This window comes from Lates calcarifer, linkage group LG7_2 (assembly GCF_001640805.2).
Source record: "Lates calcarifer isolate ASB-BC8 linkage group LG7_2, TLL_Latcal_v3, whole genome shotgun sequence".
Classification (NCBI taxonomy): Eukaryota; Metazoa; Chordata; class Actinopteri; family Centropomidae; genus Lates; species Lates calcarifer.
This window is the reverse complement of record NC_066854.1, coordinates 975,835-994,923: the sequence shown is the minus strand read 5'-3', so window position 1 is coordinate 994,923 and position 19,089 is coordinate 975,835. Positions and strand designations below refer to the sequence as shown.

The 19,089-nt window shown below is 43.3% G+C and overlaps 1 protein-coding gene across 1 annotated transcript in view; it reads left to right on the top strand.

Annotated features, from left to right (window-relative positions):
* Nucleotides 1–17,182, top strand: part of LOC108873163 (CLIP-associating protein 1) — a 36,118-nt gene extending 18,936 nt beyond the window's left edge. The window contains exons 20-39 of the mRNA XM_051065912.1: nt 677–772; nt 849–935; nt 968–1,051; nt 1,500–1,604; nt 2,287–2,343; nt 3,267–3,364; nt 3,780–4,027; nt 4,121–4,184; nt 4,613–4,776; nt 4,875–5,097; nt 6,398–6,550; nt 6,670–6,776; nt 8,406–8,553; nt 8,637–8,874; nt 8,970–9,023; nt 9,400–9,602; nt 9,690–9,818; nt 9,926–10,132; nt 10,211–10,327; nt 10,770–17,182. Coding sequence (XP_050921869.1) covers nt 677–772; nt 849–935; nt 968–1,051; nt 1,500–1,604; nt 2,287–2,343; nt 3,267–3,364; nt 3,780–4,027; nt 4,121–4,184; nt 4,613–4,776; nt 4,875–5,097; nt 6,398–6,550; nt 6,670–6,776; nt 8,406–8,553; nt 8,637–8,874; nt 8,970–9,023; nt 9,400–9,602; nt 9,690–9,818; nt 9,926–10,132; nt 10,211–10,327; nt 10,770–10,853 — 2,666 coding nt within the window. The 3' untranslated portion in view covers nt 10,854–17,182. The remainder of the gene's footprint in view (nt 1–676; nt 773–848; nt 936–967; nt 1,052–1,499; nt 1,605–2,286; nt 2,344–3,266; nt 3,365–3,779; nt 4,028–4,120; nt 4,185–4,612; nt 4,777–4,874; nt 5,098–6,397; nt 6,551–6,669; nt 6,777–8,405; nt 8,554–8,636; nt 8,875–8,969; nt 9,024–9,399; nt 9,603–9,689; nt 9,819–9,925; nt 10,133–10,210; nt 10,328–10,769) is intronic.
* Nucleotides 17,183–19,089: the final 1,907 nt, after the last annotated feature.

Sequence of the window (19,089 nt, the reverse complement as noted above, 5' to 3'; positions counted from 1 at the left end):
TCAGTGGGAGACTTAGAAGACTGAAGTCTCTGTTATGACTGTCCACGTTGGCCAGGGATCGATCCAGATTGATGTGCACTTTTTGTTTCTCTGACTGTGTGGAAATCTGATGTTTTCTCATCACAGATGATGATCAGAGACATTAAACACTCACTGAAACCTGCAGACTCGACCTTTGTATTGTCACTGTTCCTCAGGATTTACACACATTAAGAGCTATTTTACTGTTAGTGTTGAATCTGTTGGACACTGGTGCATGTGACCGACCTGATGTCTCTCTCTGAGTCTGTCTATGTTGTGGTTTTCAGTAGCAGTCAGCTGCACGTCACACATCCATGTGTTGTGTCTCTACATCTGAATCTTGCTCGCTCAGATATAAACTGTGTCATGTTAAGAAACAGTTTGTTCTCAGTGAGCAATAAATGTTTACAACGTGATGTGAACCAAAAATAAACAACCAAAAAAAACTTTATGCAACCACATGAATCAAGAAAATGATAGTGAGGGTTTTACTTCTGATATCAGTGAGTCTGTCTTTCATCTCTGTTTCATATCTTCAGTCTGTTTCTGCATGACAGAAGCCTAGAAAGTGTCGACTCAGAAACCAGCAGTGTGTTTCAACTTTGATGTCGTTTCCTTTTTCCTCACTCTCTTATCTTTTCTCTGCCCACTTCAGGTCGAGTGCGAACCCGGAGGACGAGTTCAGGAAACGGTCCGTCAGTGACGGACAGCCGGGGTCGGAGCCGAGGGAAAGTCGTGTCACAGTCTCAGCGTGAGTTTGTGATTCTATATTCCAACCTGACGACCATTAAAACTCATGCACTGAAATGTGTCTGTCTGTGTTTCAGCTGGCAGTCGGTCAGGTTCCCCGGGCCGCCTCCTGAGCTCCACCTACGGCAGAATCCCGAGGACCGACGATGGGAACCGCTGCCGCTGCCACTGCCACCGCCGCCAACAGCACCTCCAGCCGGCGCTGCCGACAAGAGCCGACCTCGAGGTCACCGCAGCCAGGGCTGCAGCCGAGAGACCAGCCCCACCCGATCAGGCATGGGTAAGGAGGGCGTGTAAAACCACAGGGACAGACTAATTAAATCCATAACAACAAAAATATGAAATGAAGTCATCGTGCATTCAGTAGTCGAGGAGAAATCTCCAAACACAGTTGTGAAGCTGAGGTGGAACCTGTAGATAACCTCTCATACAGACCAGGTGAACGTCATCTATGGCTCCTTAGATGTGAGTTCAAAGTTAGATTGTTGTTTCCTCCTGAGGACTTGCATGTTCATCCCACAACAACACTTCCTGTTCCTTCTCCTCACACTAACACTGTACCTGCTCCCACCCTGAGTCTCACTCCCCCGTCTCTCCCGCCTCACTAACCATCTCTGCAGAGCTTCAGCTGCGTCTGTATCTGGCTGGATGTGCTACGAGCTAAACTCTCCCCCCCTCCCCGCACCGCTGTCTGTCTGTCTGTCTGTCTCTCTGCCTCACCTCTCTAGCCCGGAGTCGAATCCCCCGGCCGAGCATGAGTCAGGGCTGCAGCCGCGAAACCAGTCGCGAGAGCAGCCGTGACACCAGCCCCTCCAGGGGTTTCTCCCCCCTGGGTGAGTATGGCACCAGTCCCAGACAAATCCTCCTCCTGTCAGGGGAGTAGAAAACAACATCATGGAGACAATAAGTTTCATTTAAGGTCCTGTGAAGGTTTGAAACGTGCACAGGACGACTCATTAGACCTTCATGTAGTGACCCTCACTTCTCTCCTCAGGCTGTGTCCACACTAATAGAGGTTTAAAACAGAGACTTGTAGAAACGCTCCTGGCACCGTTTTAGTTTTAAAACTCTGGGGTGGTGTTTTCGTCTGTTCGGGAAGAAACTGAGACTTTTGGTAACCGTAACAGTTCCATCTTAACGTTTGCCCAAGTAAAGAAATCTCTGGTCTTACTTTTTGCTGTTCATCCTCGCTCGTCGTATTTTCTGCAGAGTAGACAATCTGCTTCCTGTTTGCACTCGTACGCACATGCTCAGTGGACACGCGTGGTCGTGATTTCTCCTGGATGGAGATCATTAGTGTGGATGTAGCCTCAGCCTGTCTGCCTGTGTCACTCTTCCTCCTGCTTATTTCTCTGCATGTTCTGTATTTAAATGTTCTACTAATCGTCTGATTAAATGCAAACAGCTAATATAGGAAGTTATTTGTTGTGAGTTAGTAATAAGCCAGGTGTTGGTTGGTCTGTATCCTGATCAGACTCTCAGTGTTACCTCCTCTAACTTTACGTCCTCCTCCAGCGACTCGCCGTCACTCCCGCTCAACCAGCGCCCTGTCCTCTGCAGAGTGCTACTCAGGTGACCAGTGAGGTCTTCACCGGGAGCAGAGTGCCTCAGTTAGCCAGAGGAGATGAAAACAAACCAACACAGAGCGTTTGGTCTCTGTTCCAGAAGCATTTATTCCATGTGATTTGTGTCGAGTCATCTGGCTAACTGAGTCCTCCTGCCCGGTGCAGCCTCCCCTGCATGGTTCAGTCTCTGCTGGACACAGTGGGAAATAACCCCCAGCTGAATGTTGCTAAGTTTAATTTGTAGCTGCTGCAGTGATGAATCAGACAGAGCATGTTGTTACAGTACATTTCACTCACCTGCAGGGGGCGACACTAAACATCAGCCTGCTCTTCACAATTACAGAAATATTCAGTTTATTATCGTGTTGATTTTATGATGAATAGTGTTAAAAAAAGACAGATCAGTGATTGTAAATTGTGAAGATGAATATTTGCATCTACCTCAGTTTGTCTTTATAATATTTAATTTGCAGCTTTATAAAAAACACGTTGTTAGACTGCTTTGTACTTTTCATGGTTTGTTTTGTGTTCAAAAATTTCATTTATTTGATTTAACAGTTTGCTGGCTGCTCTATGCTTAGATGTGGACATCTTTTACATTCTCTCACCCAACACTGTTGTTATTTTAATAAAATAATACTATAAATGGTTAAAGGTAGGATTACTTAACAGATGTTTTTCTCAGTTAAGCCCAGACTGAGCTCATTAAAATGCACTAAAGAACAGGACCAAGACTCTCTTCACTCCAGATAAAATCTCACTTTATTCCTGTGTTGTTGGTCTCAGAGGTGAAGAAGGCATTGGTCCTCTTCATGATGCTTTTATCCCATCATAAGTGCTTGTTGTCAGATTGTACCTTCACATCTGCACAGTTGAATCTTTGCAGGAAACCTTCTCCTCTTCACCTGCTGCTGTGTGTTTCCCTCTCAGACCGTCTGTCCCATCAGGCTCGGATTTCGGCCTCCGTCAACGCCATGAGAATCCTCAACACCGGCACCGAGGTGGAGGCTGCTGTAGCTGATGCTCTGGTATGAATTAATACTGATGAAATAAGAACTGATGGATTTGTTGATGTTGCACAGTCCTGCAGTAATTTCCTCTGTGCTCTCTCCTCCTGGACTTTTTGTAAATCCCAGCTCTTAGGAGACTCGAGGAATAAGGTACAAATAAATCTGCTTCAGGAGTTCATCCACTCTCTCAGTGCATGAAGAGCATGAACATTGACATTTATATAAATAGTGAGGCGGTTGGTTTGTAGCGCTTTGCTCAGGGAAACTCTGTATAACCTCATCCATCACACCACAGCATCAGAAACCTGCATGACTGACTCTGTAGCTGCATGGTAGATTTTCTCAAAGCTGTACTTCTGAAGTCACGACTGCACGCTGACGTTCCTCCTCAGTCTCGTCCGTAAACCTCACTGTCTTCTCTCCTCTGACTCAGCGGAGGCCGGTGAGGCGGCGTTTTGAGTCGCCGGGCATGTACTCGGACGATGACGCCAACAGCGACGCCTCCAGCGCCTGCTCGGAGCGCTCGTACAGCTCGCGCAACGGCGGCATGGCGCCGCACTACCTGCGTCAGACGGAGGACGTGGCGGAGGTGCTGAACCACTGCGCCAGCGCCAACTGGTCTGAGAGGAAGGAGGGACTGCTGGGACTGCAGAACCTGCTCAAGAGCCAGAGGATGCTCAGGTGGGTGTAGTGAGGTCTGACACTGGTGCTGTGGTTTTAAACTCCTCACAGAGTGAATGACAACACGCTGCTCTCTCTCTCTCTCTCTGACAGTCGTGTGGAGCTGAAGAGGCTCTGTGAGATCTTCACCAGGATGTTTGCAGACCCTCACAGCAAGGTGAGATCCAGCTGAGCCTCTGTAAGACACTGCACCTTTCACACAGCCTGTACGCCCAGACTGATGTTGGTGAACATCACGGTGAAGCAGCTGTTTCTGTTGTCTGTGGGGAGTGGCTGAGCATTAATTAAACTTAAAGGATAACTCCAGGATTTTTGAGCCTGGGCCTTCTCATTTCAGGTGGTACAAACTAACAGAGTGTGTTTTTTTGTTGCATGCCTCCTCGCTGCTGTGGACTCTAACAAACACCAGAGAGTAAGTGTTTACTCACCTTCTGATCAACCCGGCTGCTCACCTTACCACACCTCACTATCCTGTTCTTTGTCTTGTTTCCCTGCTTGTCTCTTCTCCTTCCCTCCGACACGTTCCTGCTCCACCTCTCTGACGCCTCTCCTCTCCTACCCATCATCCCTCTCTCTCTGTACCAGGTCTTCAGCATGTTCCTGGAGACGCTGGTGGACTTCATCGTGCTGCACAGGGACGACCTGCAGGACTGGCTCTTCGTCCTGCTCACCCAGCTGCTGAAGAAGATGGGGGCTGACCTCCTGGGCTCCGTCCAGGCCAAAGTCCAGAAGGCTCTGGATGTCACCAGGTTAGAAGCAGTGTAAAATCTCTAGAAGCAACTGCAGCGGTTATATTTCCTGCATTCACCGGCGCTGCGTCTCTTTATTTTCACCTGTCCTCCTTCAGAGAGTCATTCCCGTATGAGCAGCAGTTCAACATCCTGATGCGTTTCATCGTGGATCAGACGCAGACGCCCAACCTGAAGGTGAAGGTGGCCATCCTGCGCTACATCGAGGCTCTGGCTCGCCAGATGGACCCTGCCGACTTTGTCAACTCCAGCGAGACCCGCCTTGCCGTCTCGCGCATCATCACCTGGACCACCGAGCCCAAGAGCTCCGACGTCCGCAAGGTAGGAGGTCTGGTTGGTGTGGAGCTTCAGTGCCACCTCCATCTTCCCTCAGAACATCTTTTAAATGTCATTGCTGTCTTCCTTTATTTGTTCTTTGTTTCATTTTCTGTTTTCACGTCTTGATGGTTTTTTTTTTTTCCACTCGTCATTTCTGGTCCGTCAAACCCCCAGACCCTTCATAACTGGGCAGGGGAGGATTTCTCAGGCCGACCCAGCACCGTGGCCTCTCTGCCTGGAGAGGGCAACCTGGAGGAGAGGTGCAAGCAGGTAGAATCTCCATCAAACAGCATGACCGGGGTGTATAACCTGCTCTAACCCAGCCTGAGCTGTCAGGGAGCAGCTGTCAGTCTGCAGAGCCGGAGTCTGAAAACGCTCAAAATAACCTGACAAGTGGGAGAGCTGTGTGACATTAACTGCTCGGTTTGATCTCAGCAGTTTCAGAGTCATGTGATGGTACAGCTGGTTACATCAGGAAACATTCATTAGATGTATCTACAGTATGTGCATGACGTGCAGTTTTAACTCTAAGACTAACTGTGAAAGTTCTGCATGGTTCTTTTTTCTGTAAACCCTCACTACATCTGAATTTATCCTGAAGAAGCTTTGAGCAGAAACTGTTATTTTCCAGCTTTTGCTAAACTTACTTTTCATTTTTGAGCTGAATGGATCTGCTGCACATTCACTGCCACAGATATGCTTCTTAACATGTAATTTATTGTGATAACTACTGACTGCTGAGTCTGCTTCTGTTGTTTTATTCATTTTTAAGAAAGCCCAACAAGGGTGGGATGTTCTTAGGGAGCGGTCAGGCAGTCTTCAAGGATAACTGGTATTTTTGTGTGTCTGACAACATTATGAGAGGATTCCTACAGAGACAGAGCTTTTTATTAAAGAGGAAGATCCTTTTAGTTTAACCAGAAACATCTCTATATATCTCTACCAGACTCCATTGACAAAAACAGTGATTTAACCAGGAGCTGCTGGAATACCACTGCCTCCATCTGTTAGTGTGTTTGTGTTACTGTGTGGTAAAATCCCTGTTTTTGTCAATGGAGTCTGGTGGCTTTGAAAAGAGTGATAATACAGCTGTTTTTAGACGTAGAGATGTGTTTCCTGTTGCTGTTACTGCCCTCCCCCTGTAAGATTTGTAAAGTGAATCCTGTCCAAATGAGGTTTTTTTTATTTTGGAGGTCAAATTATTTGCGGCACGCAGCAGAGGCCAAACGTTTTCTGGACACAGGAGGAAGTCGCAGTGATAAATCAAGTGACACTTGGTGTGTGTGTGTCTGTGTGTGTGCAGGCGGCCCAGGTGGTGTTGATCGCCCTGTTTGAGCTGAACACACCTGAGTTCACCATGCTGCTGGGAGCTCTGCCCAAAACCTTCCAGGACGGGACCACCAAGCTGCTGCACAACCACCTGAGGAACGCCAGCGCCAACAGCGGCATCGTCATGGTAACACACAGTCTCGACTTACACAGGAAGGGGATTGAATGCTTATTTATAAACAGCTGTATATGTGTGTGTGTGTGTGTGTGTGTGTAAAGCCAGTTGTGTGTTTTGTCGACCTTCAGGCGTCTCCCAGTAACTCTGCGGGTCGGACGCCTCCTCGTCAGCCCAGCAGCCGCAGCAGCCCGCTGACCTCGCCCACCAACTGCTCCCACGGAGGGCTCTCTCCCAGGTAACACTCCCCACTGCCGCACACACCTCCAGTCTACACAACACAACACTGACAACAGGCTGCAGTTATTTTAGCCACATGAAAACTGTTACAAACAACTTTATCTGGTCTTCTCCACATCAGAGCTGTGTGTGATTTTATCCAAACTGATAAAATTCTTGCATCTGCAGCTCATCTCCATCACAGCTCCACAGTCATTTGGACATTTTTTAAGCACCAGAAAATGTTGCCTGTGCCGTTTTGAGAGAATTTTGAATCCTAGTATGAATACAGACTGACTGTACGATGCTTCACACCTTTATAAAACACTTTAAATGAGCTGATCTCAGAGCAGACACCAGCTACACTGAAGGTTTACCAGCATGATACTGGTGCCAGTTATCCCCCCGCCCGAACTAACTCTGACTGAGAACAGTGCTTCTCCTTATTTTCCACTTTTCTCACATCTCTATCTTCTCTCTCTCTGCTCCTCCTCCTCTTCTTCTTCCTCCCCTCTCCTCCCCTCCTCGTCCTCCCCCGGCTGGTTTGCAGTCGCCTGTGGGGCTGGAGCGCAGACGGGCTCTCCAAGTTCCCTTCTCCACCTTTCCCCTCCCCTCTACCTCCACCCACTGCCCACTCCTCCCTCAAGGCCCTGCGGCGAGCTTACTCACCCAGGTAACCCCACCCCCTCCTCCTCCTCCTCCTCTTCCTCCTCCTCCTCCTCCTCTTCCTCCCTCTTCTGGGGTTTCACAGTGTTGCTGGGTGCTGAGCTAAAATCCATATCTTTAATATCTTTTTAAATACAGTTGTGCACAGTATAGTTAGTTTGTGTTACTGTGTGACTTTCAGTGGTGGAAGAAGTAATCAGATACTTTACATAAGTAAAAGTACTCTGCAGTACTCACACTGCGAAACCCTTTAACCTCTGACTCACCTACAGTCTCACCTGTCGTCACTTCTGCTTTGCTGCAACAATTTGTGCCTTCATCTGCTCAAATTGTTGTTCACTGTCCATCTGTTCGCTTTCTGTTTTTACCTTTGCTCTGAAATGAAAGTGCTCAGGTGAGGAAATGTGCATCTCTCTGCTCGACTCACCTGTTTGTCTCTACCTGTGTTGGTTCGTCAACATGCACCGCTATGCACGTGCACTGTAACACATTGTGGTGCACAGAAAGACTGCAGGTCCTCTGACTGTATGGTGCTGCCTGTTTTTCTAGTCATGGACAAAACCTGGAGGGTTTTAGACTTCTGAATCCATTTCTTTATTGACAATTGTCTTTAAAGTTTTAAAACATTCAAGAATGGAAAAATAATTTATGATTTGTACATGTAAAAACTCAAACTAGTGAAGTTTCATTTTGTTAGAATTTGTTGGGATTGTTTGTCCATGTTCTGGGAAAGTGTCCTCAGTCATTATTCACTAAAACTCAGTGCTAATCCACGACCATAACATGATTTTGGATCAGCACATCTGTCTGAAAAGAGTTCTAAGGAACCACAAGGAGCTTGTGAAGGTTCCTCTGAGAATTCCATCCAAAAGGTTTAACTTTTTACTTACAAACTGTCTCCCTCAGATCGTCTGTAGCAGCTCTCCTGTGATTACATTTTCTGATGAATCTGTTTATCTCCCTCCCTCCTCCCACGCTGCAGTATGCTGGAGTACGACAGTGAAAACCTGAACTCAGAGGAGATCTACAGCTCTCTGCGCGGCGTCACCGAGGCCATCCAGAACTTCAGCTTCCGCAGTCAAGAGGACCTGATGGAGCCGCTGAGGCGGGACGGCAAGAGGGACGGCATGGTGAGAAAAGTGAAATGTTTGTAACGCTCATCTGTGTCGAGCTGTTGGAGTTTTCTTTACAAACTCTGATGGTCGTTCTTCAGTCTGGAGTCGGGGCGTCGTCAGACTCTGACCCTCGGCTCGGCGGTGACGTGGTGGAGGGCGGACGCACGGCTCTGGACAACAAGACATCACTGCTGAACACTCCTTCGCCGCGATCCTTCTCCGGCCCACGCTTCCGTGACTACAACCCGTACAACTACACCGACAGCATCAGCACGCTGGACAAAGCTGCTCTGAAGGAGGCGCTGTATGAGGACGCCGTGGAGCAGCTGAGAGAGGGTGAGACTCTGCTCTCTTTGGTGTTTATGCGGTTAGTTTGTCACGTTGTGTTTTTAAACTGAGATGTTTTCTCTGCTTCCTGTTGTTGTCTGCAGGCCGCCGACAAGAAAGTGTTGAGAACAAGATCCTGAACCCCAAAAGCTTTCCCGGTAAAGACATGAGACAGAAGACCAGTTTAAGAGATAAACACTTAGATCTCCAGGATGATGCATCATCTAAAAGATAAACGTGTGAATTTATGTAGCTTCTTCTGAGGAGCGTTAAAATACCAAAATGTCTGCTCAGCAGAATGATGACTTCTTCTCTTCGTCTGTTTATGTTCTGCTTGATTTAAACCTGAACTTCAGACTTTTCCCATCGTCACACTCCCTCACTGCAGCACAGAGGTGTTGACATAGTAACACTCCACTTAAAATTCACATAGAACATGTGAAGTGCTAAACAACTAGAGTGAATGTGTGATGAATAGAGCTTTGAGAAGCTACATTAAAGTCCTTGTGGTTGACATTTGCCCTCCACCTGTAGCGGGTCCGGCGGAGCAGCTGGAGCTGGTCGGGGAGCTGCTGAAGGAGCTCTCTCAGGGCCAGGCGGGGGAGCGGGGCCCTGAGGAGCGACGGGGGACCCTCCTGGAGCTGCTGAAGGTGGCCAGAGAGGACAGCCTGGTGGTCTGGGAGGAGCACTTCAAGACCATGCTGCTGCTGCTGCTCGAGACGCTGGGAGACAAAGATGTGAGGACACAAGCCGCCCCAGCTCATGGTGATCATGTTTGTAGAAAACTCCCTGTAAGTCATTCTGATCTGACTCCTGTCTCTCAGCACACGATCCGGGCTCTGGCCCTGCGAGTCCTGAAGGAGATCCTGAGGAACCAGCCGGCCCGCTTCAAGAACTACGCCGAGCTCACCATCATGAAGACGCTGGAGGCCCACAAAGACTCGCACAAGGAGGTTAGAATCAGTTGGGCTGTGTACACGTCTGATTAAGTGATTCCCAGTTTAGAAAGGCTGCTGTGATGCTACGTCATGCTCTCTTTGTTCTGCTGTGGCTGGTGAAGGTGGTGCGGGCGGCGGAGGAGGCGGCCTCCACGCTGGCGGGCTCCATCCACCCGGAGCAGTGCATCAAGGTCCTCTGTCCCATCGTGCAGACGGCAGACTACCCCATCAATCTGGCTGCAATTAAGATGCAAACCAGGGCCATTGAACGCATCACCAAGGAGCCGCTGCACCAGCTGCTGCCTGACATCATACCTGGACTGCTGCAGGTGAGACAAACAGGAATAAAACGGTCGCTGCAGTCGTGTTTGTTTCAGTGTGTCACTGAGTGTTTTGTGCTGCTGCAGGGCTACGACAACACAGAGAGCAGTGTGAGGAAGGCCAGTGTCTTCTGCCTGGTGGCCATCTACTCTGTGATTGGAGAGGAGCTGAAGCCTTACCTGGCTCAGCTGACCGGCAGCAAGGTACACACTTCCCCTGCCTTCTTTTTTATCAGCAGCAGATTCCTGACACACACTGGAACATGGTGTCAGAGTCAGTGTCAGCTCTCAGGTTTGAAAATATGTGAAGTATTGTTGCCTGCTTCACCTCATCAATTATTCATTATTATTTTTGAAAAACTGCATAATTGATGATGTTAATAAGATTAGTATCATGATGGTGTATCATGACAGGAAATGGGCGAACAATATACTAAAAGCATCCACAATACAACTGAAGTGGCTCAACACAGGAAAACAGAACTCCATACACCAGTTTTCTGAAAAAAAATTTAAGATTAAAGTTGTAAATTTATTAGAAAAAGGAGCAGGAAGGTTTAAAGATGAGTGTGAATGTTTCAGGGAGGGTCTCATCGTTGCCTCTGAGGTGCAGTCCTCTAACCCCCCTGCTGTTTCCCTCCAACAGATGAAGCTGCTCAACCTGTACATCAAGAGGGCCCAGACCTCCACCAGCAACAGCAGCAGCTCCTCCGACATCTCCTCCTACTAACTCCCACAGCACACGCTTAGCTCTCAGCCTCGCCTCAGCACAGAAACCATTTCATTCCACCGGCTGATCTGAAGTCGCTGCAGATGGGATCATGATGATTTAGATGCTCTCTCTAGGACCAGGCCGACATTTCATTCCCTCAGCTGCTGATGGAGCTGAAGTCGTCTCGAGGAGCTCGTCCTGTCCCAGCTCCAGTTTCCAGAACATCTCCCCATCCTCTTGAAATCATTTTTTGGGAGGGTAAGGTGATCCTGGCAGCTAAGACGTTTTCATAAAGACCCAGGCCCTGTACCTGAACCTCCACACTACCGTTAGAGTCATGAGCCTTAAGACCTCATCTTCCATTGACGTACTATGGAACCAGTGTGATTGAAGACCTGTTTTTAGAGGCTGTGTGCCTGAAACCAACATCCCCTCTTCCTCTTTGCTCCTCATGTCACCATCACATTGACTTAACAAATCCTATTTTAATCCATCGAGTGGATTTAAGGTGATCTGTGGAGCTGAAACATGTTTGTGAAAGTCATCCGAGCATCGAGACCTGAAGGACACAAGGTGAGTTTGAAGTCATGGAAGAATTGGAGAATCTTTGCAGTGTAACTTCCTTCCTCTCAGTGCAGGAGGAAATCTGTGGCTATCAGTATTTTTATTCATTTTAGTACCTTTTAATCCACTTCTTTGAACAATTTATTTGCTTTGACACATCAAACCTTATCGTATATTGAATGTAAAGAGCTTTGAATGACCGTGGATCTCACCTGTGTTTCTCCTTCCTAAAACTACTGCCTCATTGTACCTGGTGGATCAATCTTAAAGGAATTGGAATATTTTCCTGTTTTTTAGCGTGCATTTGGTGAATTTTGAGCCGTGTTGAGCTTTTAAAGAAAGTGGCACAATAGTCTTTTAAAGGCTGAATTCAAGGGTCCATCTGAAGATTCATGTCTAAAATTATGGGCTTTGATTTTGAAATTTGGCTGACACCTCACAAGACAAGAGGAGGATTGTATCAGCTGGTCAAAATGTGAAATCCAAGTTCATGTTTATATTAAATGATCATTTGGCTGGCCAATGATTTTAAGCACTGCAGATATTTTAAAAAAGTTTTATTATTTTGGGCCCAGAAACCAGCAGAAAATATCAGCGTTATTGTTTCAGAAAAAAAACATAGTATGCAAAATAGGTTTTTACATATGAAGGAAAGAAGGACTTTATTTGATCTGTGTGAAACTTATCAGCTGAATTTCCGTTTAAGTCAGTGATGAATAATTGACTTTCTAAAATCTGTATTTCCATTTCTTTATTAATTTTTTTTTTTTTTTTTAACCTGGATTGAAAAATGTAAAATGGAAATTGGATGTTTTTGCTCAGGGTTTGTCTAATAGATAAACCCTTTAAATAATGCTTGTGTTCTCATATACATTTCCTTTACTAAGGGCTGAATGATTATATTATATATTCAAGTTATGATTTGAAATCCAGGAGCTACAATACTAATTGCACATACTTTAATTAACAGTATTTTATGTAGGAGTTGCAAACTTGCCAAGTGTCACGGTAATAATAAAGCACTTCATTAATGAATAACTAATTGTACATTAAAAATAATAATTAATGCATTTCTTTACAAACTAATTTATTAATGTATAATGCCCAAAGTGTCATAGAAAAAGTTAATAATATTTTTAGATTAATACATTTATCTGTAAACACTTTTAATCGTACATTTAGTTAATTGTTCAACTAATGAAACCCTCAAGCGCTATTTCCGTGTCACGTGATCTTTTTTTCTTTCATACGTCTGACGCGGCAGATGAAAGGGGAAAAAAAAGCCGACAAAGAAGGAGCTTCTGTGTTTGACACTCGCACCGCACTTGCCAGGAGTCGTCGCTGCGGAGTTAATCCATATTTTACCGAAAGGTAAGAAGCGATATAATAAAATTAATTGGCGTAAATGACGATATGTCAAGCTTTGGACTGTTAATTAGCCTGACAATGTTGAGTTCTTTAGATTTAGCGAACGCTTGCTATCAAAACTAGAATGTAACGTTAGGTGCTAACGTTCCTGTCATGGCATTTAATTTTGGCTAGTTCGTTATTTCAATTTTAAATTTGCTCGAACGTTAGTGACGTCAGGGTTCGAACGTTAACTCCTGATAGTTCAATTTCTAATAGTGTCTAATGCTAATAGTATCACAACTGGCTTCTGTGTTTGGCACTCGCACCGCACTTGCCAGGAGTTGTCGCTGCGGAGTTAACCCATATTTTACCGAAAGGTAAGACGCGATGTCATAAAATTAATTGGCGTAAATGACGATATGTCAAGCTTTGGACTGTTAATTAGCCTGACAATGTTGAGTTCTTTAGATTTAGCGAATGCTTGCTATCAAAACTAGAATGTAACGTTAGGTGCTAACGTTCCTGTCATGGCATTTAATTTTGGCTAGTTCGTTATTTCAATTTTAAATTTGCTCGAACGTTAGTGACGTCAGGGTTCGAACGTTAACTCCTGATAGTTCAATTTCTAATAGTGTCTAATGCTAATAGTATCACAACTGGCTTCTGTGTTTGGCACTCGCACCGCACTTGCCAGGAGTTGTCGCTGCGGAGTTAACCCATATTTTACCGAAAGGTAAGAAGCGATGTCATAAAATTAATTGGCGTAAATGATGATATGTCAAGCTTTGGACTGTTAATTAGCCTGACAATGTTGAGTTCTTTAGATTTAGCGAATGCTTGCTATCAAAACTAGAATGTAACGTTAGGTGCTAACGTTCCTGTCATGGCATTTAATTTTGGCTAGTTCGTTATTTCAATTTTAAATTTGCTCGAACGTTAGTGACGTCAGGGTTCGGACGTTAACTCCTGATAGTTCAATTTCTAATAGTGTCTAATGCTAATAGTATCACAACTGGCTTCTGTGTTTGGCACTCGCACCGCACTTGCCAGGAGTTGTCGCTGCGGAGTTAACCCATATTTTACCGAAAGGTAAGAAGCGATGTCATAAAATTAATTGGCGTAAATGACGATATGTCAAGCTTTGGACTGTTAATTAGCCTGACAATGTTGAGTTCTTTAGATTTAGCGAATGCTTGCTATCAAAACTAGAATGTAACGTTAGGTGCTAACGTTCCTGTCATGGCATTTAATTTTAGTTAGTTCGTTATTTCAATTTTAAATTTGCTCGAACGTTAGTGACGTCAGGGTTCAGGGCTCCTGATAGTTCAATTTCTTTATGCTAATAAAATATTATTAGCAATGCTAATAGTGTCACAACGACGACATAATTAAACAGTTTTCTTTTGGGTTTGTGTTGGAAAAAGACACTGACACTAATTCATGAGACAGTGGTGGAGACATTTAACTGTAACGGGCTTGTGTCAAGACGTAGACACCGTAGCCTGATGTTTAGCAGCGTAGCGTAGCGATAATATTGTCTTACAGTGGGACCAAAGACGTTTGCATAACTTCCCCTTGAAATAATAAGACCGCTGTTAAAATGTTTCACACATGCTCTCTTTAAAAATGCCCAGATACCCACTGTTCTTTGCTTTGTTTTCACAGTTTATCTTAAATCATTTCTGTAAATAATGTTTCTTTTTCCATTTTTCAATCCACTGCGCCAAAGGCAGAAAATTGAGGGAAAAAAGAGCCCAAACTTTTAATATCACAATGATTTAACTGACAAAAATGAACATTTTACAAGGTGATTTCAGTTACCCACCTTTCTATTATTGATATAAATGGAAAATCAAATTGATGAGCTTCACATGGACCTAATTTGTCATCTATACATACATATATATATATTTGAAAACATGCAGTGGGTTTTTAATGGCTGTCAAGAACTGAAAGGTCACAGAAGAAACAATGGATAAACATTTTGGGAAAATGAAAGAAAACCACTGAAATGACAGCACCTGCCTTTTTATCTGAAGGATGTGAATTTAAAGTCTCAGTTCTGATTAAACTGGGAGTTTATTGGTTTTTTTATGTCTGCTGTCAAGTCAAGACTACTGTGATTTGTTGAGTTTCATTCCAAAATACTTTAATATACAGGATATATGTTAAAAGTAATAAAAATTAATCTAAAGGTCAGCATGAAGGTCTAAATGTCTCAAAAATAGTCTCAGTATTTAAATTTCTGATGGTTCTGTCAGCAGTAATCTGATAATTAGTGGTTAAAGCTTCAGTTGTGCTGATGCTGACAAACTGTCACTGTGTTTTTATTTTGAAGAGATGGTTTAACAGTTGAATTGTTTTGGGAAGAAACTCCTCTGTATCAGTTGTTCCTAAATTGAATGTAAGACTTCAACCTTTAGAATGTGAAATATCTTAGCAAATGATAAATAGGCAATACCTAAATCAGACAGAAAGATTGACAATCTTAATGATTATATGCTACTAAAAGGCAAGCGACAGTGGTAATTGATGAATCGTGAAGTGCCAGTGTGAAGAGGGTTCCTGCTGAAAATGAAAAGAGAACAAAAGATTGTTTGATGTTTGGACATTAGCAATAAACTCTGAGAAATCCAGTTCGGATTATCACGTCGAAGCACTGTAAATTTCCATTGTGTTCCTCCTTTGAGACGCTCTCGCTGGTCAATGTACAGAAGTGTCAGTTTTTTAAAAATCGCACCTATAATTAAATGTTACTGCTGCTTATTATGATACTAACAAACGCGCCTAATAACTCCAGTATATGTACTGTATCTCAGCAGAAAGGTTTAGGTACAGTTACCATAATGGAAAAAACACCTGTTGCATGAACACTGAAATTATTAAATCCTCTGGCAGGTTGAGCTTCCCTGGTGCTAAACTCTGCCCATCTGGCGCACGAGGCAAGTCCAAACAAATGCTCCAGAGGAGATTTAAGACTAGTTTGACTTTGTGGGAAAGCACTAGTTTGTTTTCTTGCCAAGAGTTGGATAAGATTTTATTTTTTATAATATAATTAATATTTTAATGTCTTTATGCAGTATATGAAGCTACAGACAGTTAGCTGAGGGACTGTACCTGAACCTCCCTTTGTTTTTTTTTTAACAAAGCCCAGGAGTGGAATTAACTTTACCTTACAAATTGTGCATTGTGTTTAGCCAGCATTTAATAGAAGATAAGTTAATTCTGTACAATATATTTAACTTTATTGCAGTTCTGTTATAGAATAAGCCTGGTATTTTTGGGTGTAAATGATTAATAGGGACAGAAATATTGGGAATCAGTGCAGTATCAGTACCAGACTCCATTGACAAAAACAGGAATTTTACAAAGCAGAACACAGGAGCTGCTGGAATACCACTGCCTCCATCTGTTAGTGTGTTATGTTAACTGCTAGTCTGGTTTGTTCGGTCTTCACTGCACCCCACAGTAGAAATCATCTGACACATAGCCTCAAGTTTTTGCACAAACTAAACAAACAAGGCTGTTTCTAGTCTTTGCCCTCTAGCTCAGTCTTCTCTTCTAATTCTTGGCAAGAAAGCGAATCAACAAACTCCCAAAAATGTCATGATGTGTCTTTAATGGGACACGAGAGCCCAGAGAGTGAAGGATGCTGTTAGTGAATATTTCCAGGCCTTACTTTATCTCTTCAAACACATTACTTGGACTGTTAAATGTACTGTACCAGTGCCCGTTGTCGTTCTTCTCAGTTGTGAGAAGTTGGCAATTTGATAGAACTTGTTCACTCTGGACTGAATGTTTCCTCCAAAGCCGATGAAGTCCTCCGCAGCATGTCGTCCAGTATCAGTGATCCAGTGTTAGCCTGCTGCAGTTTAGGCGACTGAAATTAATTTCCCTTTACTTTTTTTGTACAGTGTGACTTAAAACTACAGCTTCTAAAATCTGTCTGCATGCGTACTCCACAGGAAGCGTAGGATATTTCTGCCTGTGTTGCCGTCAAATGTAGTTAGTTTGACAAAAGCAGTCGAGCAAAAACTCCAAATTTAAGAGAAATGTACTTTTGATTTCCTGAATGTGTGCCTTTGGGTAAAGATTCCTGGCAATATACCTGGTTGTCCTGTACAATACTAACCTGTACTAACACTACAACACACTGCTTCTTAAAGTGGACGTAATGTGAGAACAAAGCGTTTTAATGAAGAGATGCAGTGCTGTAAATAAGCTTCAAGCCAGAGGTGAAATGGCAATATTTTCCATTGAGACCACTCACAATGCATGGCTCGCTTTTTTTTAGGTTATTAGTTTTATTTCATGCTTCACAATATTTATATTATGTTTTATTTTCCTGTGTATGACTGTATATATTTACATGTTTGGTTCTCTTTCACCTGTGATAGACTTTGCAGAACTTGAAATAAACTATCAGACTTCTATCTTCTTTTGTCATTTCTTTATCTTGTTTTACTAATGTTTTTGTACTGTACTTTTTAAGGTACAACCTTTATTTAGTTAAGGCTTAAAGTGCAGGATTTTTGCTTGAGTATTTTACTTAAGTAAAAGGTGAGAATACATCCTCCACTGCTGTATGTTCTACATGTGGAGCTTCCTGCGTAGTTGTGCCTGGAAAACTACAATTGTGAACTGCATTGCACTTGCATGAAAAATACACTGTGTTTGAAGGTAATTTGAGAATTAAATTTTTTTCCAGGTCTTTCCCACTCAGATGCTTTGCCTGCTTTTAAAGTGTGCTGATATGAAGGTTTTTAGGACTTTTAATATTGTTTTGTGTGAAATAGTTTGACCGACAGTTGCTGTCACCATCAGAAACTAAAATCCAAAAATCCACCACCAGATGGCGGCCTAAACACACGATTAACCAGGCTGCCACTGTGCATCCTTATTAATGGTGGTTGAATTATTTTATTGATCACTTATCTTTAAATATGTCAGTTTGAGGTTATGTGTTTATCACAGGTTCATTCTTTGGTTAATGTGATGAATTCTGACATTTCTGTCTCATGAGTTGTCTGGTTGTTGTGTATCTGCTGCTCAGGGACGCTACAGTAGAACTGTGTTGCTCCTGTGGAGATCAAACCTGTGACTTGTCTCTGTTACAGGCCTGTACTACCAGTACTCCTGGATTCCTTTTTGTGAGTTTCGTCCCATAAACCATGAGTGAGTCAGATCCACAGACGGCGGCAGGCAGGCAGGGACAGCTCAGCTCAAGTCAGGGTTTCAGACTCAGGATGTCGACTCAGAACAGCTGCTACCAGGTACAGATGATCAGTAACAGTCCACTGTGACACCACTTTACCTTTGTTTTCCTATTTCATGCTTTTAACTCTGTTAATTCATCAGCAAAAACACATTTTTATAACAAGGTGGCTTTTTTGGTCAATAATACAAATGGGGAATTTAAATACTGGAAATATTTACCTTTGATTCTGTATGAAAAGATCTCTGTAAATTAAATTATTATATTTTAGAAACACAAAGCAACGTCACTGCTTACAGCTGTGAGACACTTTGTTTTGTTTCAAAGATTATTTAAATTGAATATTTATTAGGAACAGAAGAGACAAACATTTTAGAAGAGATGTGTTGTTGCCATCAACCACACATTTAAACATATATTAACAGTAAATGACACAAAAACTGAGAAATTATGTATAAAACTAAAGATGATAAAAATAACCAAATAACTACAAAAATAAAACAATGAGTTAATTGAAATAATGAAAAGTGGGAGGTTGTTAAAAACTAAGACTGAAAACGGTGCTAATATTTCAAATGTACTTGAATGGCTAGTTTTATTTTGGCTTGATGAATATAATGATGTACTGTAGTAAATATATAAAGTAATGCTGTGGAGGATTTACTCTATACTCACACAGTGTAAACAGTATAAAATGGCTGACTGGTGAGAGGAGGAGGCCCTGGTTTTATCAGTTTTATCTGTCAAATGAGGGACAAAGGCAGAACAATTATAAATAAAAACATTCAGAATATGTTAAGGCCAAATTTAGAATAAAACAACGTAAAAATATCCATTATCACTAAAAGTCCTGGGTGTAAAACCCTGCGCAGGTAAAAGTACACAAGTATCAGTTAAATATAAATTATTCCCTGTGACTGATATTCATTTTACTGTTGTAGCTGCTCCAGCTGGAGCTGGTTTTAACCGCTCCATACACAGTTCAGTCCAGTGGTTCCCAAGCTAAGGGTTAGGCTCACCAGATAAATCTGAGGGGTCGGCACGTGATAAATGGGACAGGAAGGAGGAAAATATGAAGCTCTGATTCACAGATCTGTTTTCAGTTTTTAGACTTTTATCTGAATC